This window comes from Trichomycterus rosablanca, chromosome 4, assembly GCF_030014385.1.
Source record: "Trichomycterus rosablanca isolate fTriRos1 chromosome 4, fTriRos1.hap1, whole genome shotgun sequence".
Taxonomy (NCBI): domain Eukaryota; kingdom Metazoa; phylum Chordata; class Actinopteri; order Siluriformes; family Trichomycteridae; genus Trichomycterus; species Trichomycterus rosablanca.
This window is the reverse complement of record NC_085991.1, coordinates 30,676,368-30,695,789: the sequence shown is the minus strand read 5'-3', so window position 1 is coordinate 30,695,789 and position 19,422 is coordinate 30,676,368. Positions and strand designations below refer to the sequence as shown.

At 39.1% G+C, this 19,422-nt stretch overlaps 1 protein-coding gene across 1 annotated transcript; it reads right to left on the bottom strand.

Moving 5' to 3' along the window:
* Positions 1–1,378: 1,378 nt before the first annotated feature.
* Positions 1,379–12,894, bottom strand: senp3b (SUMO specific peptidase 3b). The gene is made up of 11 exons (XM_062993178.1): positions 12,756–12,894; positions 9,079–9,816; positions 8,847–8,996; positions 7,599–7,710; positions 7,326–7,473; positions 7,149–7,196; positions 6,982–7,059; positions 3,244–3,381; positions 3,045–3,128; positions 1,928–1,978; positions 1,379–1,817 (listed from the first exon to the last, which is right to left on the bottom strand). Exons 2-11 carry the CDS (start codon positions 9,776–9,778, stop codon positions 1,707–1,709), a joined length of 1,620 nt encoding a protein of 539 aa, XP_062849248.1. The 5' UTR covers positions 9,779–9,816; positions 12,756–12,894; the 3' UTR covers positions 1,379–1,706.
* Positions 12,895–19,422: the final 6,528 nt, after the last annotated feature.

Here is a 19,422-nt window from a genome sequence, read left to right as displayed (position 1 = left end):
ACTCAGCACCTTAACCTCTGAGCTACCACCTGCCCACAATCACTGCTTCAACACTACACGTTGAACCATTTTTTGGTGGTGGGCCATTCTGATCACAGCAGTGACACTTGACATAGTAAAATGTGTGGAACTGGTAAAACTATTATGCACAGTAAAATATTCTATTTAAAGGAAACTAATCTTTTAAGGTGTAGGATGTCTTCATGCAAGCCAATGTACTAGCCACCTCACAAGGCATACATAACGTGTTGATACACTTAAGGCATGGATACAAATCAGTTCATCTTGTGTCCAGATGAACTGATTTAACCTGCTATGGATTTAGACTACTCGTATAATTTGACTACAGTGAGGGAAAACAAAACTTCACCCAGTTTATTTTTTATGTCATATATTTTAGTGCCTTTATCCACTTCAAATTTACACACTGATAGACTTAAACTGATTACTAAAACATAATTGAGTTACTATTATATTTACCTAGTTTTAATATAAACTATGTTGCAATTGGTTAAAAAGATTTTACATAGCAGGGAAGATATAAAAGCAACAAGAACAATTTCCACTGAGAACAGTTTAGTGAATCTGTTAATCATCAGTGAAAATGCAAACTAAATTTATCTGCTAAAAGCACAGCATATGAAGTTTACACATTAGAAAGTAGAAAAATTTTTTAGAAAGCTTCTGGAGCACCGCACTTAAGTTAGACAAAATAAACAACATTTGCCACTAATTAAACTAATCATGGTAATGTCTTGAAGAACTGAAGATCATTTACCAAGATAAATTGAATAAAAATAAACCACAATGCTGCAAAAAGTTTAGTGTCTTTCCACAGACTTCTCAAAGCAGTGTGTATATTTGAAGTGGATGTATGCATTGAAAAATACATGTAAAAAGTGATTTATTATTTGTTTACCCTCACTGCATAATTATCTTGTGCACAATTTAAGTGAGCTTAATATTTGTTTTACCCACAAATACCTTAAAACACATCAATAACTGTGTTGAACCACACTGAACACTTGTAATTGCAGCATATCAGTTATAATGTTACTTACATTGGCAGTGTACAGATTGTGTCATGTAGGCATTGCTTCTATTCATTTTAGATTACAATTTAACACTCTGCTTGGGAGCCTGAATAGATGCATCTAATGATAATTTTCATAGCACCATTAACAATCTTTTTTTATTTAAAAGCCATATAATCTATTGAGAAATCTTGGAACATGCCTCAAATTCAATAAACAAGGAGCAAAAATGCATAAATTAACCAGACAAATAAAGTATATTTTTTACACATTTCCATACAACACACATGTGTGTGATCTAATCAGACCCAGTCTCAGTAACCAGAGATTATTTATTGGAAAAACTGAAACATGATTATATTTGCAAACATGAGTAGCATGACACTTTTCCCAACACATAATAAAAAGTCTCATAACACCGTTACAGTTGGTGAAAAAAAATCCAAGAACACAACGTCTACTGCACTGAAGAAGCCTTTTAAGAGTCCAAAAAGGCTCCCATTAAGATGCCACTTTTTAAAAAGATAGCCAATACAAAAAGGCCAGCCTCTGACAAACACAAGAAAATAACACTGATACAAAAAACTGTGTTTGATGATGCATGTATAATCCATCAGATTTTTCAGATTTTTGTGTTACTCTTTCTCTTGCTGCAGAGCTCTGTACCAGTAATCACAGTGAGAGCTTGCAGTGACAAAGCTCTTTGTACATGAGTCTTCTCAGTTTCGGCATGTCCTGCTGACTAAAGCTGAACGGCTGTCCCAGCGCCAGACACTTACAGTACTAGAACCAAAAAAGAAGAGTCAAACAACAGACAAGGCAGCACACAAGTAATGCCTACTATATTTGTTGTATATTCAAGTGACAACTAAGTGGCAGGGATTTTAACTCACCTGGAGGACAAATGCCCCACAGTCACTGTCATTATTCTGTCGCCCTACGTTCTGAAATACAAACAGAGCCTGTTAACTTCCCAGCTATCAACATATAAAGAGACTACAGACGTACATCTGGGACTGTTTTCAATAAAACCCTAATGCCGCTTCCAAATTGCACTTAAAGTTAAGCTGCTATAAGAATCCTTTACTAGTTAATTCTTTAGTTAGGAGTAAGTTCAGAATGCAGATTACCAACCATTGTAGAACACTGTACTATTGCCTATCAGTTCCTTGAGTTGACAGAGAAAACCCACTTACAGATAGGATGTACATGCCAAACTCTACACCAATAGTGAGGACTGAGTCCTCAGGTTTCCAGGTTTCCAGAACACAGAGCTGTGCAGCACCACTATGCTCCTCCACAGAAAAGGTGACAGTGTTTAAATAATTACACCTATTAAATGTAAAGGTTTGTTTTTTACTATTAGACTAAATCTTGGAGCCCAAGGTAGAAGTTTAACCTAATAAAACTGATTAGATGTTTACAGATCAAGACCAAAACCTTTGTAGGTAAGACTGACCAGTGTGGTAGTTTTTCATTCAGTTATTCTTTTTTCGTACCACCCTGACCAGACTGTCACATACACAAATGTGACCAAACTGAGCCCGAAATTGGCAAGTGATGCTGATCTGCATTGTTAGAAAAATAAAAACTAAGTTTTTCCCCAATTTGGTTCCAAACAACCTATTTAAAATATGTATGATTTGACGAGTTCCTTATTCTCAATCACATTTCATCAGGCCTCCATCTTGGCTTCATGACCTGTATCCCGATTGTTGAGGTAATAAAAATACAATGTAGTCACTAGACAAAAAAATGTTTCCCCTAACTTTTAAGTGTAATGCTCTAACAAAATAAAAAGAGAAAGCAGTAGTGCTTTAAAAAAAACTGCATTCTGACTGCCTAGCAGGTGCTTTCCATAAAATGATATGTAAAACAGTCACTAGCAGTTGAGAAAAGGTGCGGCACATAGTGTGAACAGTACCTAAAGTGCTTTTGACTGAAACACACACAGCAATACATTTTGTATATAGCAGTTTGTGATTACTGCTCATTGTAACTTCAACTCACCATTTTAAAAAAGCCTCTCCACCCGGTGCGAAATTCTCGTTGTTGTTTTATAATGGCTTCTGCCTGAAGATATTTGAAAATATGCTACAAAAAAAAAAGAAAAAAAAGAAAAAAGAAACAAGCTGATTTTTACTAAAACTGCAGCTGTATTAAATGAAAACTTTAAATCAGTAAGTTTGGATGGTATGGAAGTTCTTACCTTGGGACATCGACGGTTTACGGTTCGCTGAGAGTCAAAGTACGTAATGCTACGTTGTTTGATGTCCACTGACACAAGTGACCAATGCACTTCCAGATGAATAGGAATCAAGAGAAGATCTTTACCGAAGATGTCGACCTAAAATACAGCAACATAATTTTAGGATTTTAACATCTTGTTTTACACACTTTTGTTACATTCATGACAGGACAGGTAGTTAATCGTTACACAAGATTTATCAGTTCAAGTTTAATGTCAAACACAGTCATGGACAATTTTCTATCTCCAATTCACCTCACTTGCATGTCTCCCAGAGGAAACCCACGCAGACAGGGAGAGAACATGCAAACTCCACACAGAAAGGACCGCTCCACCTGGGAATCAAACCCAGGACCTTCCTGCTGTGAGGCAACAATGCTACCCACCGTGCCTCCCCAGCAAACTATAATGGTACAATTACAGGGAAAATAAGTATTGAACGCATCAACATTTTTCTCAGTAAATGTATTTCTAATGGGACTATTGACATGAAATTTTCACCAGATGTTGGTAACAACCCAAGTAATCCACACAAATAAAGCAGTCAAAACAAATAAGTCAAAAAATTAAGTTATGTGCAATAAAGTGGAATGACACAGGGAAAAAGTATTGAACACATGAAGAAAAGGAGGTGCTAAAAGGCATGGAAAGCTAAAACACCAGCTGAAATCTGTCAGTATTTAGAAAGCTATCCTGCCCCTATCAGTGCAAATTAATATCAGCTGGTTTAGTCCTAATTGATGGCCTACAAAAAGGTTTTTCTTCATTACCAAGGTGTCACACAAGAAGCATCTCATGATGGGTAAAAGCAAAGAGCTCTCTCAAGACCTTCGCAACCTTATTGTTGCAAAACATACTGATGGTATTGGTTACAGACGTATTTCTAAACTTCTGAATGTTCCAGTGAGCACCGTTGGGGCCATTATCTGGAAGTGGAAAGAACATCATTTCACCATAAACCGGCCACGGCCAGGTGCTCCTCGCAAGATTTCTAACAGAGGAGTCAAAAGAATAATCAGAGGAGTTGTCCAAGAGCCAAGGACCACTCGCGGAGAGCTTCAGAAAGACCTGGAATTAGCAGGTACAGTTGTTTCAAAGAAAAGTATAAGTAATGCACTCAACCGCCATGGCCTTTATGCACGCTCACTGCGCAAGACTCCATTTCCGAAGAAAAAGCACGTTAAAGCTCGTTTAAAGTTTGCTGCACAACATTTGGACAGGCCTATAAAATACTGGGAGAATATAGTCTGGTCAGATGAGACCAAAATTTAACTCTTTGGATGTCATAGCACACACCATGTTTGGAGGAGAAAAGGCACTGCACATCACCCCAAAAACACCATACCAACAGTGAAGTTTGGAGGTGGGAACATCATGGTGTGGGGCTGTTTCTCAGCATATGGTACTGGCAGACTTCATATAATTAAAGAAAGGATGAATGAAGAAATGTACCGAGACATTCTTGATAAGGATCTGCTGCCATCTACCAGGATGCTGAAGATGAAACGAGGGTGGACATTTCAGCAAGACAATGATCCCAAACACACAGCCAAGAAAACTCTCAAGTGGTTTCAAAGAAAGAGAATAAAGCTGCTAGAATGGCCCAGTCCATCACCTGACTTAAATCCAATTGAAAATCTATGGCAAGAACTGAAAATCAGAGTTAATAGAAGAGGCCCCCGGAACTGTCATGATCTGAAGACAGTTTGTGTGGAAGAATGGGCCAAAATCACACCTGAACAATGCATGCGACTAGTTTCTCCATACAGAAGGCATCTTGAAGCTGTCATTACCAACAAAGGCTTTTCTACTAAATATTAAATAAATTTCAGTAAGCGTGTTCAATACTTTTTCCCTGTGTCATTTCACTTTATTTCACATAACTTAATTAATGGACTTATTTGTTTTGACTTCTTTGTATGTGTGGATTACTTGGGTTGTTACCAACATTGGTGAAAATTTCATGTCAGAAATATATTTACTGAGAATAATGTTGATGCGTTCAATACTTATTTTCCCCGCTGTATGCTTACAATTGGTGTAAAAGCAGGGCCATTCTGTATGAACAGGGGAGCTAAGTGGAGGGGGTTATGTGTTAAAAGCTGAATTAAGGATGTTTCTGTATTTAGCTGCATTCATCAATCCCCTCCGTAAGGTTGCTGCCACCACCACGGCTCTCTGTAGGAGTGGTATTAGCCAGGTCACATGCAGTGCCTGTTTTTGGCAGACATGGTGGTTGCTGTTTTACCCAAATAGTTCAATTCTAACCTCATCAGATCTGAGAATGGGAATTTTCTCAAATAAGAGTTATTTACATGCTGATTAGAATATAGGGCTTGATTTATTAAGTGCTACAGAGATTGTTGTCCATCCGACCAGTTCGCCCATTTCTGCAAAGGACTTTGTTAGTGTGATAGTGGGGTTCTTTCTTAGCTCCCTGACCAAGGGCCCTTTTGTCTATATGCCCCATTTGGCTGGACAGCCAACACCAGAAAGTTTTAAAGTTGTGGTTCCATTTCACGATTGTTGTTTATATTATTATTATTGTCATTGTTTTGTTTCCCCTGCACCAATATATGCCTTGTCACAATTAAAGATATCTTTTGATTAAGAGACAGTTCTTTGGACTTCATGGCATGGGGTCAGGGTTAAGCATAATTAAAAAAAAAGAAGATTAAAGATCTAATTTAGGACTAGGATTGAGATTAGGAGTAAAATTTCTTAATCTAAAAAATAAATTACGCAAACAGCAAAGTATCTAAATAAGAATTTTAAAGGACCTTGTATAACTCGAGGAAGACACGCATTAAGGTTCTTTTCTGTACTAGCACCCAAGTGGAACATCTGAGTCTCTCACTGTCTTCAAAAAATGATTAAAGACCCATCTCTTTACTAAGCACTTAGGCTGACCAATAACATGCACTTACTAACCTTTTATAGCATCTTATTTAATAATAATAATAAATAAAGGGTTCTAACAGGGTTTAAACAGTTTTATATCCTTGGACTGTTGTCTACTTAAACTAGAGTAGAGAAATGTTTACTATGGAAGCACTTCAGTAAATTGCTCTGGATAAGGGCATCTGATAATGCCAAAATGTATTGTAAATTATATGTGATTAGGTGTACATTAATGTGTAAAATTGACAATTATGTCCTTTACAATCAAATCCACAAAACAAATGTGCAAAAAAATACTGAATACTTCCTAAATCCACTGTATGTAGGCTGTTGCTACGCTGGGAACACAACAGGTTAAAGCGATACTTTCAAGGTTCTGAGAATAGACTGATGATTATGCATGATATCCGTTTTACACTCAACCTACTGGCTGCCTCTTTAGCTATCTGCTAGCCTGTTTTTTTGCCCATCTGGTAATGCCTTAGGTACCGTTGATCACAAAGAAACAGGTCAAATTTTCATGCTTGAATATACACAGCTAGAAGGGGCTGCACACTAGCACATGCCCCCTTTGACGTGTGACGCCACCACTAGTGCCGATGCCTTGACCAAGTATGAGTCGTTGTTGCAGTCATCTTTTCTCTCTAAGACATGGCCAATTTTGTCAGTGGCATGCACAAACAGGTTGGTGGTACATCAGTGTTAGTGCAAATGAAATTTATGTGTCTAGATTATGTACCATTAGAAAAAAGATGGTTATTTGTTAGGTGTGCTTAGCACAAAAAAAAAAAAACTTACATTTTTGGTCCACCGTTTAACTCCTTCATAACCTTTAGTTCGTAGCTTGTCATAAAAGAAACTGTTGAAAAAATGAACCTATAAAACATAAGACATGACATTATTACTAAAAGCTCATTTGGGAATGTTTTTAATGGTAGAAAACAGTCATCTTATTACTCCCTCACCTTGTCAGGCACTGAATCCATTACAAGATCTCCGTACATATTCATGACCTGGGGGTTAAAAAAAAGACGAAAGACAAGACAAAATAAACAAAATAAATTAATAAAGATCACACAATCAGAAATGAGTAAGTAATCAGACATTTCGAAATAACTGTATTTGAATGTACTACACTTTACCTGGTCATTAAGCCAGTTCTGTCCATACAGGGTGCTGAGATCATCCATGGTCAGAACGTGTCGCTTGTAATTAACACTGAACCCACGCACCATGCTCATACCCGGGGACCTCTGAAAGGACTGGATTATCTGATGCACCTCTGCTTTCCTGGTAATTCCCACCCATTCATGTTAAACACAGGTGTAAAATATGAACTCACTCTAAACAAAGTGCTAAGCAAACCTTAAATAAAACAATCAAGTTCAAATGTACTCATATTCAGTTAGTTTTACCTTTGGGGGTGACTGAAGTTCTCATTAAAGATCTCCTGCAGTTGCTCCACTATGTCATCAGTGTGTATGGGGATCAGGCTACCATATTTATGAAGAGACTCATCCAAAATACCTGAGACAGACAATTGTCAATATGAATCTGCTTGAAAACAGAATCTTATAACTTGTTTAAACTACAAATTAGTAGAAAGAAACATTCTTACAATATCCATTAATACAACAACTATTTTTTAATAACCAAGTCTACCAAGCACTAGTTAAAATGTCTTTTATTAAAGTCACTGCTACCTGTGCCAGTTCGCCATCTGTCAGAATGCACAGGCTGCAAATACTCATTTTGGTCATTCCTAATGTAATATTGTCCAGTACAGCTTAGTGAATGTGGCCTCTTATAAAGGTATTAATAGGTTACCCATACTGAGGCAATACTTATGTGCATCACCCGATAGGTCTGCTGTTTTCTTTAATCCATGTGTGTAAGGAGTATGACCTTATTATCATATATAGGTATACAGCTGCACAGTACATTTGTACTAGTGTCTTTGCATAGCCAGGCTTGTTTGGAAGCTGGGGGTCAGTATTTTTGACCCACTAATTTATTAAATCTTTAAAGATTTTATTTTATTAGGATTTTACCATAATGTGTTACATTCTTTGGTTACATTCATGACAGGACAGGTAAGTACTGGTTACACAAGATCTATCAGTTTAAGTTCAGTCATGGACAATTTTGTATTTCCAATTCACCTCACTTGCATGTCATTGGACTGTGGGAGGAAACCGGAGCTCCCAGAGGAAACCCACGCAGACACAGGGAGAACATGCAAACTCCACACAGAAAGAACCACACCACCCCACCTGGGAATCAAACCCAGGACCTTCTTGCTGTGAGGCAACAGTGCTACCCACTGAGCCACCGTGCCACCCTAAATCTTTGAAGATAACACAACTACATACCCAGAATTTAACATTGTAAAACATCTACATGCATCTACTCAGTAGTGTGTTCAGACCTAATGCCAAGTTCACAACTTTCAAGTTGTTCAGATCCCTGTACAGTTTACACTACACAACTTGATCTCTTGCATTCGGGAGTCTTTTCAGACGCTGTGTATTTCACACTACACGACTGATCGGCGATAGGGGGTTTCACACTACATGATCTTTAGTTATTTAAGCCAAAGAGAAAATTATTATTTCATTCTGAGCTCTTGAAAACAGGATAGGCATTAATAAACAAATATTTACCCTGGACACAGGAAACATGCTCTTTTGTAAGAGCCATTTCCATTTTCTGCATGGAAACTGAGGGGAACACATGCCCTTCATTTTTTCCAACACTGCCTGTTGAACTAGGTTGAGAGTTGCCATAACCGTTTAAGTCTCCAAAATGAGCATCTGCAAAGAAACAACATAATGTTATACATGACCTCCATGCATAATATATTCGATAAGTGCTACAACAGTCCTTAATAATTACCTGTCTTACTCTGGCTTGCAGTCTGCACTGCTAACCTTGAGTTGTTAAGGTCACGATACCGCTTCTGCCTACATGCATAAAGTTTATACCGCCTTGCCCGTCTGTACACAAATGTTCCAACCCACTGTGCCCGTTGTCGCCATGTCTTCCAGTTCTGGGTAAGCCGAGAGCACGCTCGAAGCCTCCTCCACTGCTTCAGCCTTTGCTGTCTCAGGCCCTGGAGTCGAACCAACAGCGGGTTCTCAGTAATGTCCATGTCTTTAGGTTTGGCTTGCTCCTTATTTAAAGGTAAAAGGTTCTGGTGATGCTGTACTTGTGCCACTTGTGAAAATAATTCAGGTGGGTAATGCCAGTCCTCTAATCCCTCCTCCTCCTCCTCCTCATCCTCCTCCTCTTCTTCTAGTGGAGCACATTCGGAACTGATTTCCTCACCTTCATCCAACTGCTCCCCTTCTAATTCCTCCTCTTCTTCATCACAACCATCTCCTTCATCCATTTCATCCCCTTCTACATACTCTCCAGTCCACACACTTTCCTTGTTGCCAAGTTTGAAGTCCATGGCGCTCTGGGCATCAGGAGGGGAATCTGGGCCCAAAAGGTGACCTCCTGCCATTCCTCCACCACTGCCATCGTGGCTCACAGTCAAGGAGAGTTCTCCTTGCCAGCGGTTTGGAGCCAAGCTTGTCCCGCTGTCTCGCATGGTCCACGGGCACCCTGCTACCTGTGCCAGCTCGCCGTCTGTAAGAATACACATCATGCACCATGATCAGGAAAGGGCTGCAAAATACTCAGTTTGGTCATTCGTAGTGTAATATTGCTCAGTACAGCTTGTGCATGTGGTTTTTTTACAAAGGTTTAAATGGGTAACCCATACATAGGCAAAATGTATGTGTATCACCCGATAGGTCTGTTGTTTTTTTTAATTTCATGTGTGTTAGAAGTATGACCTTATTTATCATATATAAGTATACAGCTGCATAGTGCATTTGTATTATTGTCTTTGCACATCCAAGCTTGTTTGAAAGCTGGGGGTCAGTATTTTTATCCATACTGTAAACATGTGGAGCCGATTCTAATGTGACTGATACATTAATTACTACTGTAATTAAAAAAAGTCACTACCAGTAGTTGTATACTTTAAGTACGTTTAGTTTAAAATGGTTTATAACAGTCATGTGCTGCTTAAACAGAAAAACAGTACAGTTCACTCTAGATTTTACTACTGTTTTGCTTAGGTTGCTTTCTGCAAGCCTCAAATAAATCGAACTGAACACCTCCGTGTACTGTCTCTTCATTTCCCTGGACACTTCTCTGTGGTATTTGAGGAAAACAATTATCTCCAGGGTGCTCGGGTGGCAAGGCAGTCTAACACATGAGCACACCACTACAGGGTGTTTAAATCTCAGCAGAGCCACTGACCTGGCTGTGTGTCAACAAAAACACAATTGGCCATGCTGCTACTTTGATATGCGATTTCCAGGACTGGTCAAGTCAAAAAAATCTCCAAACAATTATGTACTGTAAGAGTTTAAACAGAGTAAACAGAATAATGTAAAAAAAATAAAATACAGTGGGGAAAAACAGAAACTTTTTGAAGAACCCTCATACATTTTCATTTTTCCTGCTATTTGCAAACTGTAATAATAATAATAATAAATTCTTATATAACTTATATAACGCCTTTTATAGTACTCAAGGATGCTTTACATAGGAATCATAATCACAAACAAGATCAAACAGAAACAAAAGAAGACGAGTGAAAGTGCTAACTAAACAAGAACGTTTTAAGAAGAGATTTAAACTCAGAGAGAGAGGAAGAGAGACGAAGAGGGAGAGGAAGAGAGCTCCACAGTGAAGGGGCAGCAACACTAAATGATCTACCACCCACGGTGGTCAACCTAAACCTAGGAGCAACCAGGAGACCAGAATCAGATGACCTTAACTTGCAGGAAGGGACATAGCGGTGTAAAAGATTAGCCAGATACAAGGGAGCCAGACAATGAAGTGCCTTAAAAGTAAGCACTAAAATTTTATATTAAAGACACTTATTGACTGGAAGCCAATGGAGTTGTTCTAATACCGGGGTGATAAGCTCGTGTTTTTTAGACCGGGTCAACACTCGGGCAGCAGCATTCTGAACGATCTGCAGGGGTCAGAGGGGTTTTGAGGGAAGTCCATAGAGGAGAGAATTGCAGTTTGGAAGTAACAAAGGCATGTACCAGGGTCTCAGCAGCTTTAAAGGACAGAAACGGATGCAGTCGAGCAACATTTCGAAGCTGGAAGAAGGCAGACTTCACCAGTGAACTTATATGTGGCTCAAGTGACAGGAGAGGGTCAAACAGAACCCCAAGATTACGGGCCTTGGAAGAAGACTGAACAACGATACCAGCAATAGTGAGGGCTGTGTTAGTAAGAGAAGACGGTAGGCTCTGAATCTGCCATAAACATGTTCAAGTGGTCTTTTGCAGTTTGCTGTCACTGTTGTCTTCCTATCAGCTCAAATCAGTCATGTCATCATTCTAATGGTTTATCAACAAGGGGTGACCATTTCAAGAGATCAGTTTTTGAAATACCTAAACCAGTAAACTGGGAACCAAAAGCCATGACATGGTCATTTATCTATTAATTGGGATTTTAATGTTTTACACACTTTGGTTACATTCATGACAGAAACGGTAATTACTGGTTACACAAGAATCATCAGTTCACAAGTTTAATGTCAAACACAGTCATGGACAATTTTGTATCTCCAATTTACCTCACTTGCAAGTCTTTGGACTGTGGGATGAAACCGGAGCTCCCGGAGAAAACACACACAGACACGGGGAGAACATGCAAACTCCACACAGAAAGGACCCAGACCGCCCCACATGGAGACCGAACCCAGGACCTTCTTGCTGTGAGGCCACCGTGCCACCCTGCATAACATGGTCAAATTCACATAAACGTATTTTTTCTTCTTACAAACCTACTAAGCAGTTTTTAAAGATTGAGGCAATTGAGCTGCTGTTATAAAACGATTGATGATACAAAGGAGGAGGTAAAGAGGTGTTCAAAATAAAGTTACCTGTGTGTGTGGACATAATGTAAAAGAATAATAAGTTTCTTTTACACTGATAACGTGCAATTTTATCATTATTTATATTTCGTGTATAAATTGGCATCGTGATCGACCTGATTTTAATGTTAAGGAAAAATGCATAACATTTATAATAGCTTAAATCAAGCAGTCCTGGTGTATATGATTCCCACATAGTTAGCTATTAAAAATAGTATAAAATCAAGCCACAACATACACTTGATTTTATGCTGGCGAGGACTGCTTGTACTATTTTCTATTTTACAATCTTCTTGTACAGAGAACAGTCGTGTCTGTCTGCAGATAAATACTGATGTTAAACCGATTAGCATGTAGCCTTCAGCAATGCATGTTTATAAACGAGTCCGTTATGTGTATTACATGCATAAATGAGTAACACCGGTAAATACACACGTGTTGTGCGTGTTTGATTCCTGTTCTGAACCCTGACATGACTTACTCAGGAACTGCGGTGCGTTTTCTGTTTGCGTTAATAAAGCGTGCACAGTTAGCATGCTAGCTGGCTAGCTGACCTAAAAACTGGCCATCACACCGAGTCTTTTCCGATGTTCTGTATTTATGTCGAGAGATCACTCACCGTCCGAGAGCAGTTTTGGAAGATTATCAGCAGACGCGAATGGCTGTGAGGTTTATTATGAATTTACGATGTTCGGTACATTTGGCATAAGTAGGGGGAGAAAAGAATCAGCTCTAATCAATGAATCCCGGTCGCTTCTTTTCAACGAAGCCGTGACGCCTCTGTTGCTGAGCCTTATGTGATGACGTCAGCACATGTACTGCCTCTGCCAATTTTCATCAAAGGTACAAAATAGTGCGCATTTCAGTCTGTACCGACTGCTATAGCAAACTGCAGTTTGTATTAAATCCATTCAGTCGCTCTTTTACCAACGCATATTAAAGCAATAAGCCACGAGAGGCCGTACGTTACTGTGATTTTAGCACGGGGATGACGTTTTGACCTAAAACTTCTTTCCCCGTGCTAAAATCGTTACAGTAACGTACGGTCTCGAGTGGCTTATTGCTTTTATAAAACGGCGGTCAACATAAAATATAATAAATACAACAATGTTTAATTCATAAATGTATTTATCGTGTATAAACTTACAATAAAGCATTCTTCCGCGACGCAAAATAGTTCGATTAACAGTGTTGCTAGGCAACATGAAGGCGAAAATAACATTAAATTTTTCTTTTCAGTGGCGTATTAATATGGAATGATGTGAGGTGGTCATAGGTGAGAGTTTATCGGGGATTTTACAACGGCTTCGAACGCGGCTCAGCCAATCAGATTTTAGGACCGGAACTATCCGTTTTATAATTAGCTATCTTTTCATCCTGAGCGATTGCCATAATTGGGCAACACCCAGACTCTTACACACTCACGCACACCTAGTGCCAATCTACCTATTTTTTTGGGAGTATCACTACCCGCAGAAAGAAGCCACGCAGACACAAAAGACGCAGGTTCTTAGGACTCATGTTGCTGTGCAGCACCCACTCCACCGCCTGTGCTCAGTGGGTAGCAATGTCGCCTCACAGCAAGAAGGTCCTGGGTTCAATCTCCAGGTGGGATGGTCCGGGTCCTTTCTGTGCGGAGTTTGCATGTTCTCCCCGTGTCTGCGTGGGTTTCCTTCGGGAGCTCCGGTTTCCTCCCACAGTCCAAAAACATGCAAGTGAGGTGAATTGGAGATACAAAATTGTCCATGAATGTTTAAAATTAAAGCTTGTGAACTGATGAATCTTGTGTATCGAGTAACTACTGTTTCTGTCATGAATGTAACCAAAGTGTGTAAAACATGACGTTAAAATCCTAATAAATATAAAATATATATCTTCGGGAACAGCTTCATCCTGAATAGGGTTGCACTGGGTACAGCAGTTGCAGTGGAGACACCCTGGACAAGACATGAATCTATCGCAGGGCATCACAAACTCAACAGTTCACTGCAGCTAGGAAATTTACAGCAAGTAGTTTAGGTTTTTTTGAAGGTGGGAGCTCCGCAGGCACCCCTTGGACTGATGCGGCATTAACAACTACCTACTGCGCCACAACACCACCCTAAAGTGCATGTTACAGAAGTTGGCCATGTTTTACAACAGTTTCACAGTTGGCTCTTGTTATAAAATTTTTATTATAAAACAGATAGTTCCGGTCCTAAAATCTGATTGGCTGAGCCACGTTCGAAGTCGTTGTAAAATCCCCAATATAAGCGCACCCATGACCACCTCACATCATTACATATTAATACGCCACTGAAAAGAAAAGTACAAACTTGGTTGAACACTATTTTAAGTCATGTACTATACATGGAAATGTCCAGATTAATATAAACAGTAATCTTAATCATTAAGCGGGTGTTTCATCCAAGAAATAGTGTAATAGTGTTTGTGGAGGAATGTTTATTGCGAATGTTATGTTCGCCCTCATGTTGCCTAGCAACTCTGTTACCGAACTACCTGGGGTCGCGGAAGAATGCTTTTTGTAAGTGTTTTTGTAAATAAAAACATTTATAAATTGAACATTGTTGTATTTTATTATATTTTATGTTGACCGCCATTTTATAAAAGCAATAAGCCACTCGAGACCGTTCGTTACTGCTATGATTTTATCACGGGGAAAGACATTTTAGAAACATCCTTCCCCGTGATAAAATCGCAGTAACGCACAGTCTTTCGTGGCTTATTGCTTTAATACAGATGTATCTTTATACACATAACTGCAGACACCCCGAGGCCTTGGACTGATGCGGCATCAACAACTACCTACTGTGCCACCACACCACACTAAAGTGTAAAATAAATCCTGAAACACTAAACTTAAAAACTTAAAAAAACTTAATCTACTAATAGTTATTCAACTGAAGCTTTAAAAATGAACAATGAACTGTAAGATGTGAACTGTTTAATGTAAACAACAGAAAGCCAGGTTGCTATAGCAACAAAACAGAGCTTTAGTAACATCGTGCTAACGGTGTATTTAATAGATCTTATGTAACTGTGCATAACAGTATGTAACAGTAACTGTGGCTAGGGTGGCCAGACGTCCGGTTTTAGGCCGGACAGTCCGGCTTTTCAGCTGCCAGTCCTCCATTCACGCAACGCTAGGACGGACACTTAAAAATCCTCCTCTTGGAGTAAACCGGTTTCATTTTTGATTAATATTATCTGTCATTGGCTTAGGTACATGTCAGAACAAATGCTTTGTATTTCATTGGTTTAACAGCATCCTTTTACTGTTTAAAAGAGTGCTACCACTGGCGAATCGCAGAAGGCCCGCCCTCTAAATGCTAGTCTGTGATTGGGTGGTTGAATTTCGCCCGCCTGCTCTCTTCTGTAAACACCGCTACCTGAGTCAATCACTCACTCTCATGATCAGGAACGCGGTGAAAATGCCAAAAAGTAAACTTTTGGAGGCAGCGAGGAACAGACTTAAATATAAAAAGTAGACACAACATTTAGTGAGTAAAACAGTAATTTGTTATAGAATTCTTGATTAAATTGGTCAAAAACTCTGTTATATGGGTTCTGGTTTCATTCTGTGTGTTGCAGTATCATGTCCCCCTGTTCCTAATATGAGGTCCGTCTTTTGGGTGTAATGTCCGGCATTTTGGGGTGTAATGTCCTCCTTTGTGTTAGTATGAATCTGGCCACCCTAACTGTGGCATCAGCAAAACCTGGCTACATCATTCCGTGTCATAGGGGTCTGAGAACAATCATATGTGCTAGAACACAATCCAGGAGATGTTCAAGCATTTGTACTTATTTATTCATTTTTACCAGCTGGTCAATGTTTTCGTGTTTGGCACCACCTGGAAAAGTGTGTACAGCACCACCAAATAACACTGAACACTCAAACATTTACTCACTCACACATTCACTCTCTCACTCAGTTACAGCAAATTCAAATAGCCAACTCAACTTCTGCATGCTTTTGAAGGTGGAACAAACCATACCTCTGAATCAAAAACTGGTGTAGCTGGAGTTTGTCCTTGTGAACACAGAGAGAATATTTGAAATAGTGATCAAACCAACATTCCCAGAAACTATGCTACTATGCAGCACCCACTCACTATGCTGCCCATGCTTAACCATGTGATGCAAAATATAAACATGTTCTATTAACACCTTATCTCTGGTTTTACTTTACATTGCTATATAATAAGACAGGACATCTAGCATGTAGTTTGGGCTATAGCCAAGTTGTAGAATGTTATTAAAATAGAGGTGATAGGATTCACTATCTGTCTAGCTTTATCATCTTTCATTGAAAATAAAAAGAAGTTAGCGCATATCTTGCAGAGCCACCACCTGGTATAAATTATGTTAGTAACTGGTAACAGGAGAGAGCCTTTAGAAGCTCGGATAAGAAAACTGTTAAGGCTGCCAAAAATGACATACCTGGGGGAAACACAGAAACCCATACTAATACATTCAAATTAAAAACCGAATCAGGGACTTGGCGATCCTTTTTATTCACCTCCAGAATAGCTTTAATTCTTTTTTACTGTCACACAAATTCTTTATGGTGGTGAAATAGGATCTTAAGAAGAAAGCCCTTCAGGTGTGAGAAATAAAAAAGTAGGAGGAAACCAGCATTTATGTAGGAGTTCAGCCAAACTTTTTACAGACAGTGATAAGAGGCAAGGTTTAAGGCTGGGGAAGTGTGGCACCCATACCAAATGCTGTGCCACAGTGGCACCCACAAAGGTTCAGTTATATTTATAGCTATGAAAGGTCCTTGATTTTATCCTGGTGTTCATCAAACCACTTTTTAATATTTTTTTCAAATAAGAATGTTTCCACCTTAAAGTGGACCTATAAAATAGTCTCATATTTGTATGCTGATATATGACAATGAAATATGACCATCAGCACTGCAACTGAATGAAATCACACCAGCAATATAAACATGAATAAATAACAACAAAATGATGTCCTTACATTTTGTTTTATATAAAATACTCTGGATGAGGCTGTAGACGCTGTATGGTTGTCAGTGTTGGTTGACACACAGCCCCTGGTTCCAATGGGAACTGTCTGATTGTTGGTTTTCTTTCTTCTTTTTCCTTACTTCTCCCAAAACATGCCACTGTGTGAAATCAATATACTTTAAACTGCCCCTGAGTGTTATTGAGGGTGTCACAGTGGCTAAGTGGGTAGCACTGTCGCCTCACAGCAAGAAGGTCCTGGGTTCGATCCCCAGGTGGGGCGGTCCGGGTCCTTTCTGTGTGGCGTTTGCATGTTCTCCCTGTGTCCCCCGGAGGCTCCGGTTTCCACCCACAGTTCAAAAACATGCAAGTAAGGTAAATTGGAGATACAAAATTGTCCATGACCTGTGTTCAATATAACCTTGTGAAATGATGAACCTTGTGTAATGAGTAACTACCGTTTCTGTCATGAATGTAACCAAAGTGTAAAACATGACGTTAAAATCCTAATAAACAAACAAACAAACAAACAAGTGTTATTGAATGTGATGGATTAGCACCCTGTGCATGTCCATCTTGCAACATAATCTTTTAAAATCTAAAGCTACATCTCCTCTTGAATAGTAGACCACTGTTTATGTATGTGTATCCTCCTGATCAGCAGACATTACTGCTTACTTTAAACATAGCATTTCAGGTCTGGAACAAATAACCCTTGTCCTACAATGTTGTATATGTTGCAGGCAGATGTAAATGAGGAAAACACTTTAAAGGCTTCATTTGGGACATGGATTCTCTTTGTGTAGTTGAGAGAAGGGAGAGATTTGAGAAACTGTAAAAATCTAGTCAGACAGGTTTGACAAGATCAGGTGTTTAGAAAGAGTGCAAAGACCGAAACGAAGACTCGGGTTCTTCGATGCTGAACCTTGATGTTTGCTGTTTAATTTCTGAAAATAATATAGACAGAGGGGAAAAAACCTAAACATTTTTTAAGTCTGCAAACTCCATTCCAAAAGTTGGGATGTTTAGTAAAATGCAGTAAGTAGAAGAATATGTGATCTGAAAAGGGATTTGCAAATTTATCATGTAATATGTACAACCCCTGTAAAAGTATTTATAATCATTAATTTAAGCTAGATTATTACACATTTATTACCCTTTAAACCCTATCAAAGTGTTGATGGGTCTAAAATCAATGATATTACTTATATAAGAGCATATCTGTGGAATGGTAGCCTATAGCATACTATATTATAGGTACCGAAATCTCTACTTTTATTTTCTATTTTAGTATTGGCAGATAATATTATGTTAAATAAACATGAAATCTTTACACTGCTGCATAACTCTAATGTTGGCTAAACCGAACATAGTGTAGTTTAAGGGTTGATCTAAGGGTCATTTGTTATTAAGATGAGAAACAGCACATTGGTAGCCTATAAGGAATTAACTCCATGTTCTACAGAAAGAGAAAATGTATTTTCTCTTTTTCTGCTTTGTTTCATGCTCTTCTTCAATGGTCAGAACTCTCCCAGGACCACTACAGAGCAGGTATTATTTGGGTGGTGGGTCATTCTCAGCTCTGCAGTGACACTGACATGGTGGTGGTGTGTTAGTGTGTGTTGTGCTGGTATGACGATTGTGCTGGTTTTTAAACACCTCACTGTCACTGCTGGACTGAGAATAGTCCACCAACCAAAAATATATCCAGCCAACAGCGCCCTGTGGGCAGCGTCCTGTGACCACTGAAGAAGGTCTAGAAGATGACCAACTTAAACAGCAGCAACAGATGAGAGATCGTCTCTGACTTTACATCTACAAGGTGGACCAACTAGGTAGGAGTGTCTAATAGAGTGGACAGTGAGTGGACACAATATTTAAAAACTCCAGCAGCGCTGCTGTGTCTGATCCACTCATACCAGCACAACACACACTAACACACCACCACCATGTCAGTGTCACTGCAGGGCTGAGAATGACCCACCACCCAAATAATACCTGCTCTGTGGTGGTCCTGTGGGGGTCCTGACCACTGAAGAACAGGGTAAAAGCAGGTTAAAAAAGTATGTAAAAAAAACCAACAGATGGACTACAGTCAGTAATTGTAGAACTTCAGAGTGCTTCTATATGGTAAGTGGAGCTGATAAAATGGACAGTGTGTGTAAAAACAAGGAGGTGGTTTTAATGTTATGGCTGATCAGTGTATATTCCATATACATATAGGCTTTATACATTTTCACTTGGTAAGATACCATTTTTTCTACATGTTACAGGTGTAATTGTAACTAAAGGTGTAACTACTCGTTTACTGTAAGT

Bases quoted from the DNA above. Each gene is read 5' to 3' on its own strand.
- senp3b (XM_062993178.1), bottom strand. From the start codon at position 9,778: ATGCGAGACAGCGGGACAAGCTTGGCTCCAAACCGCTGGCAAGGAGAA. The intron at 7,474-7,598 runs GTAAAACTAACT...GGGAATTACCAG, and splicing joins AACTTCAGTCACCCCCAAAG to GAAAGCAGAGGTGCATCAGA. The intron at 1,818-1,927 runs GTGAGTTAAAAT...TTTTGGTTCTAG, and splicing joins GTGGGGCATTTGTCCTCCAG to TACTGTAAGTGTCTGGCGCT.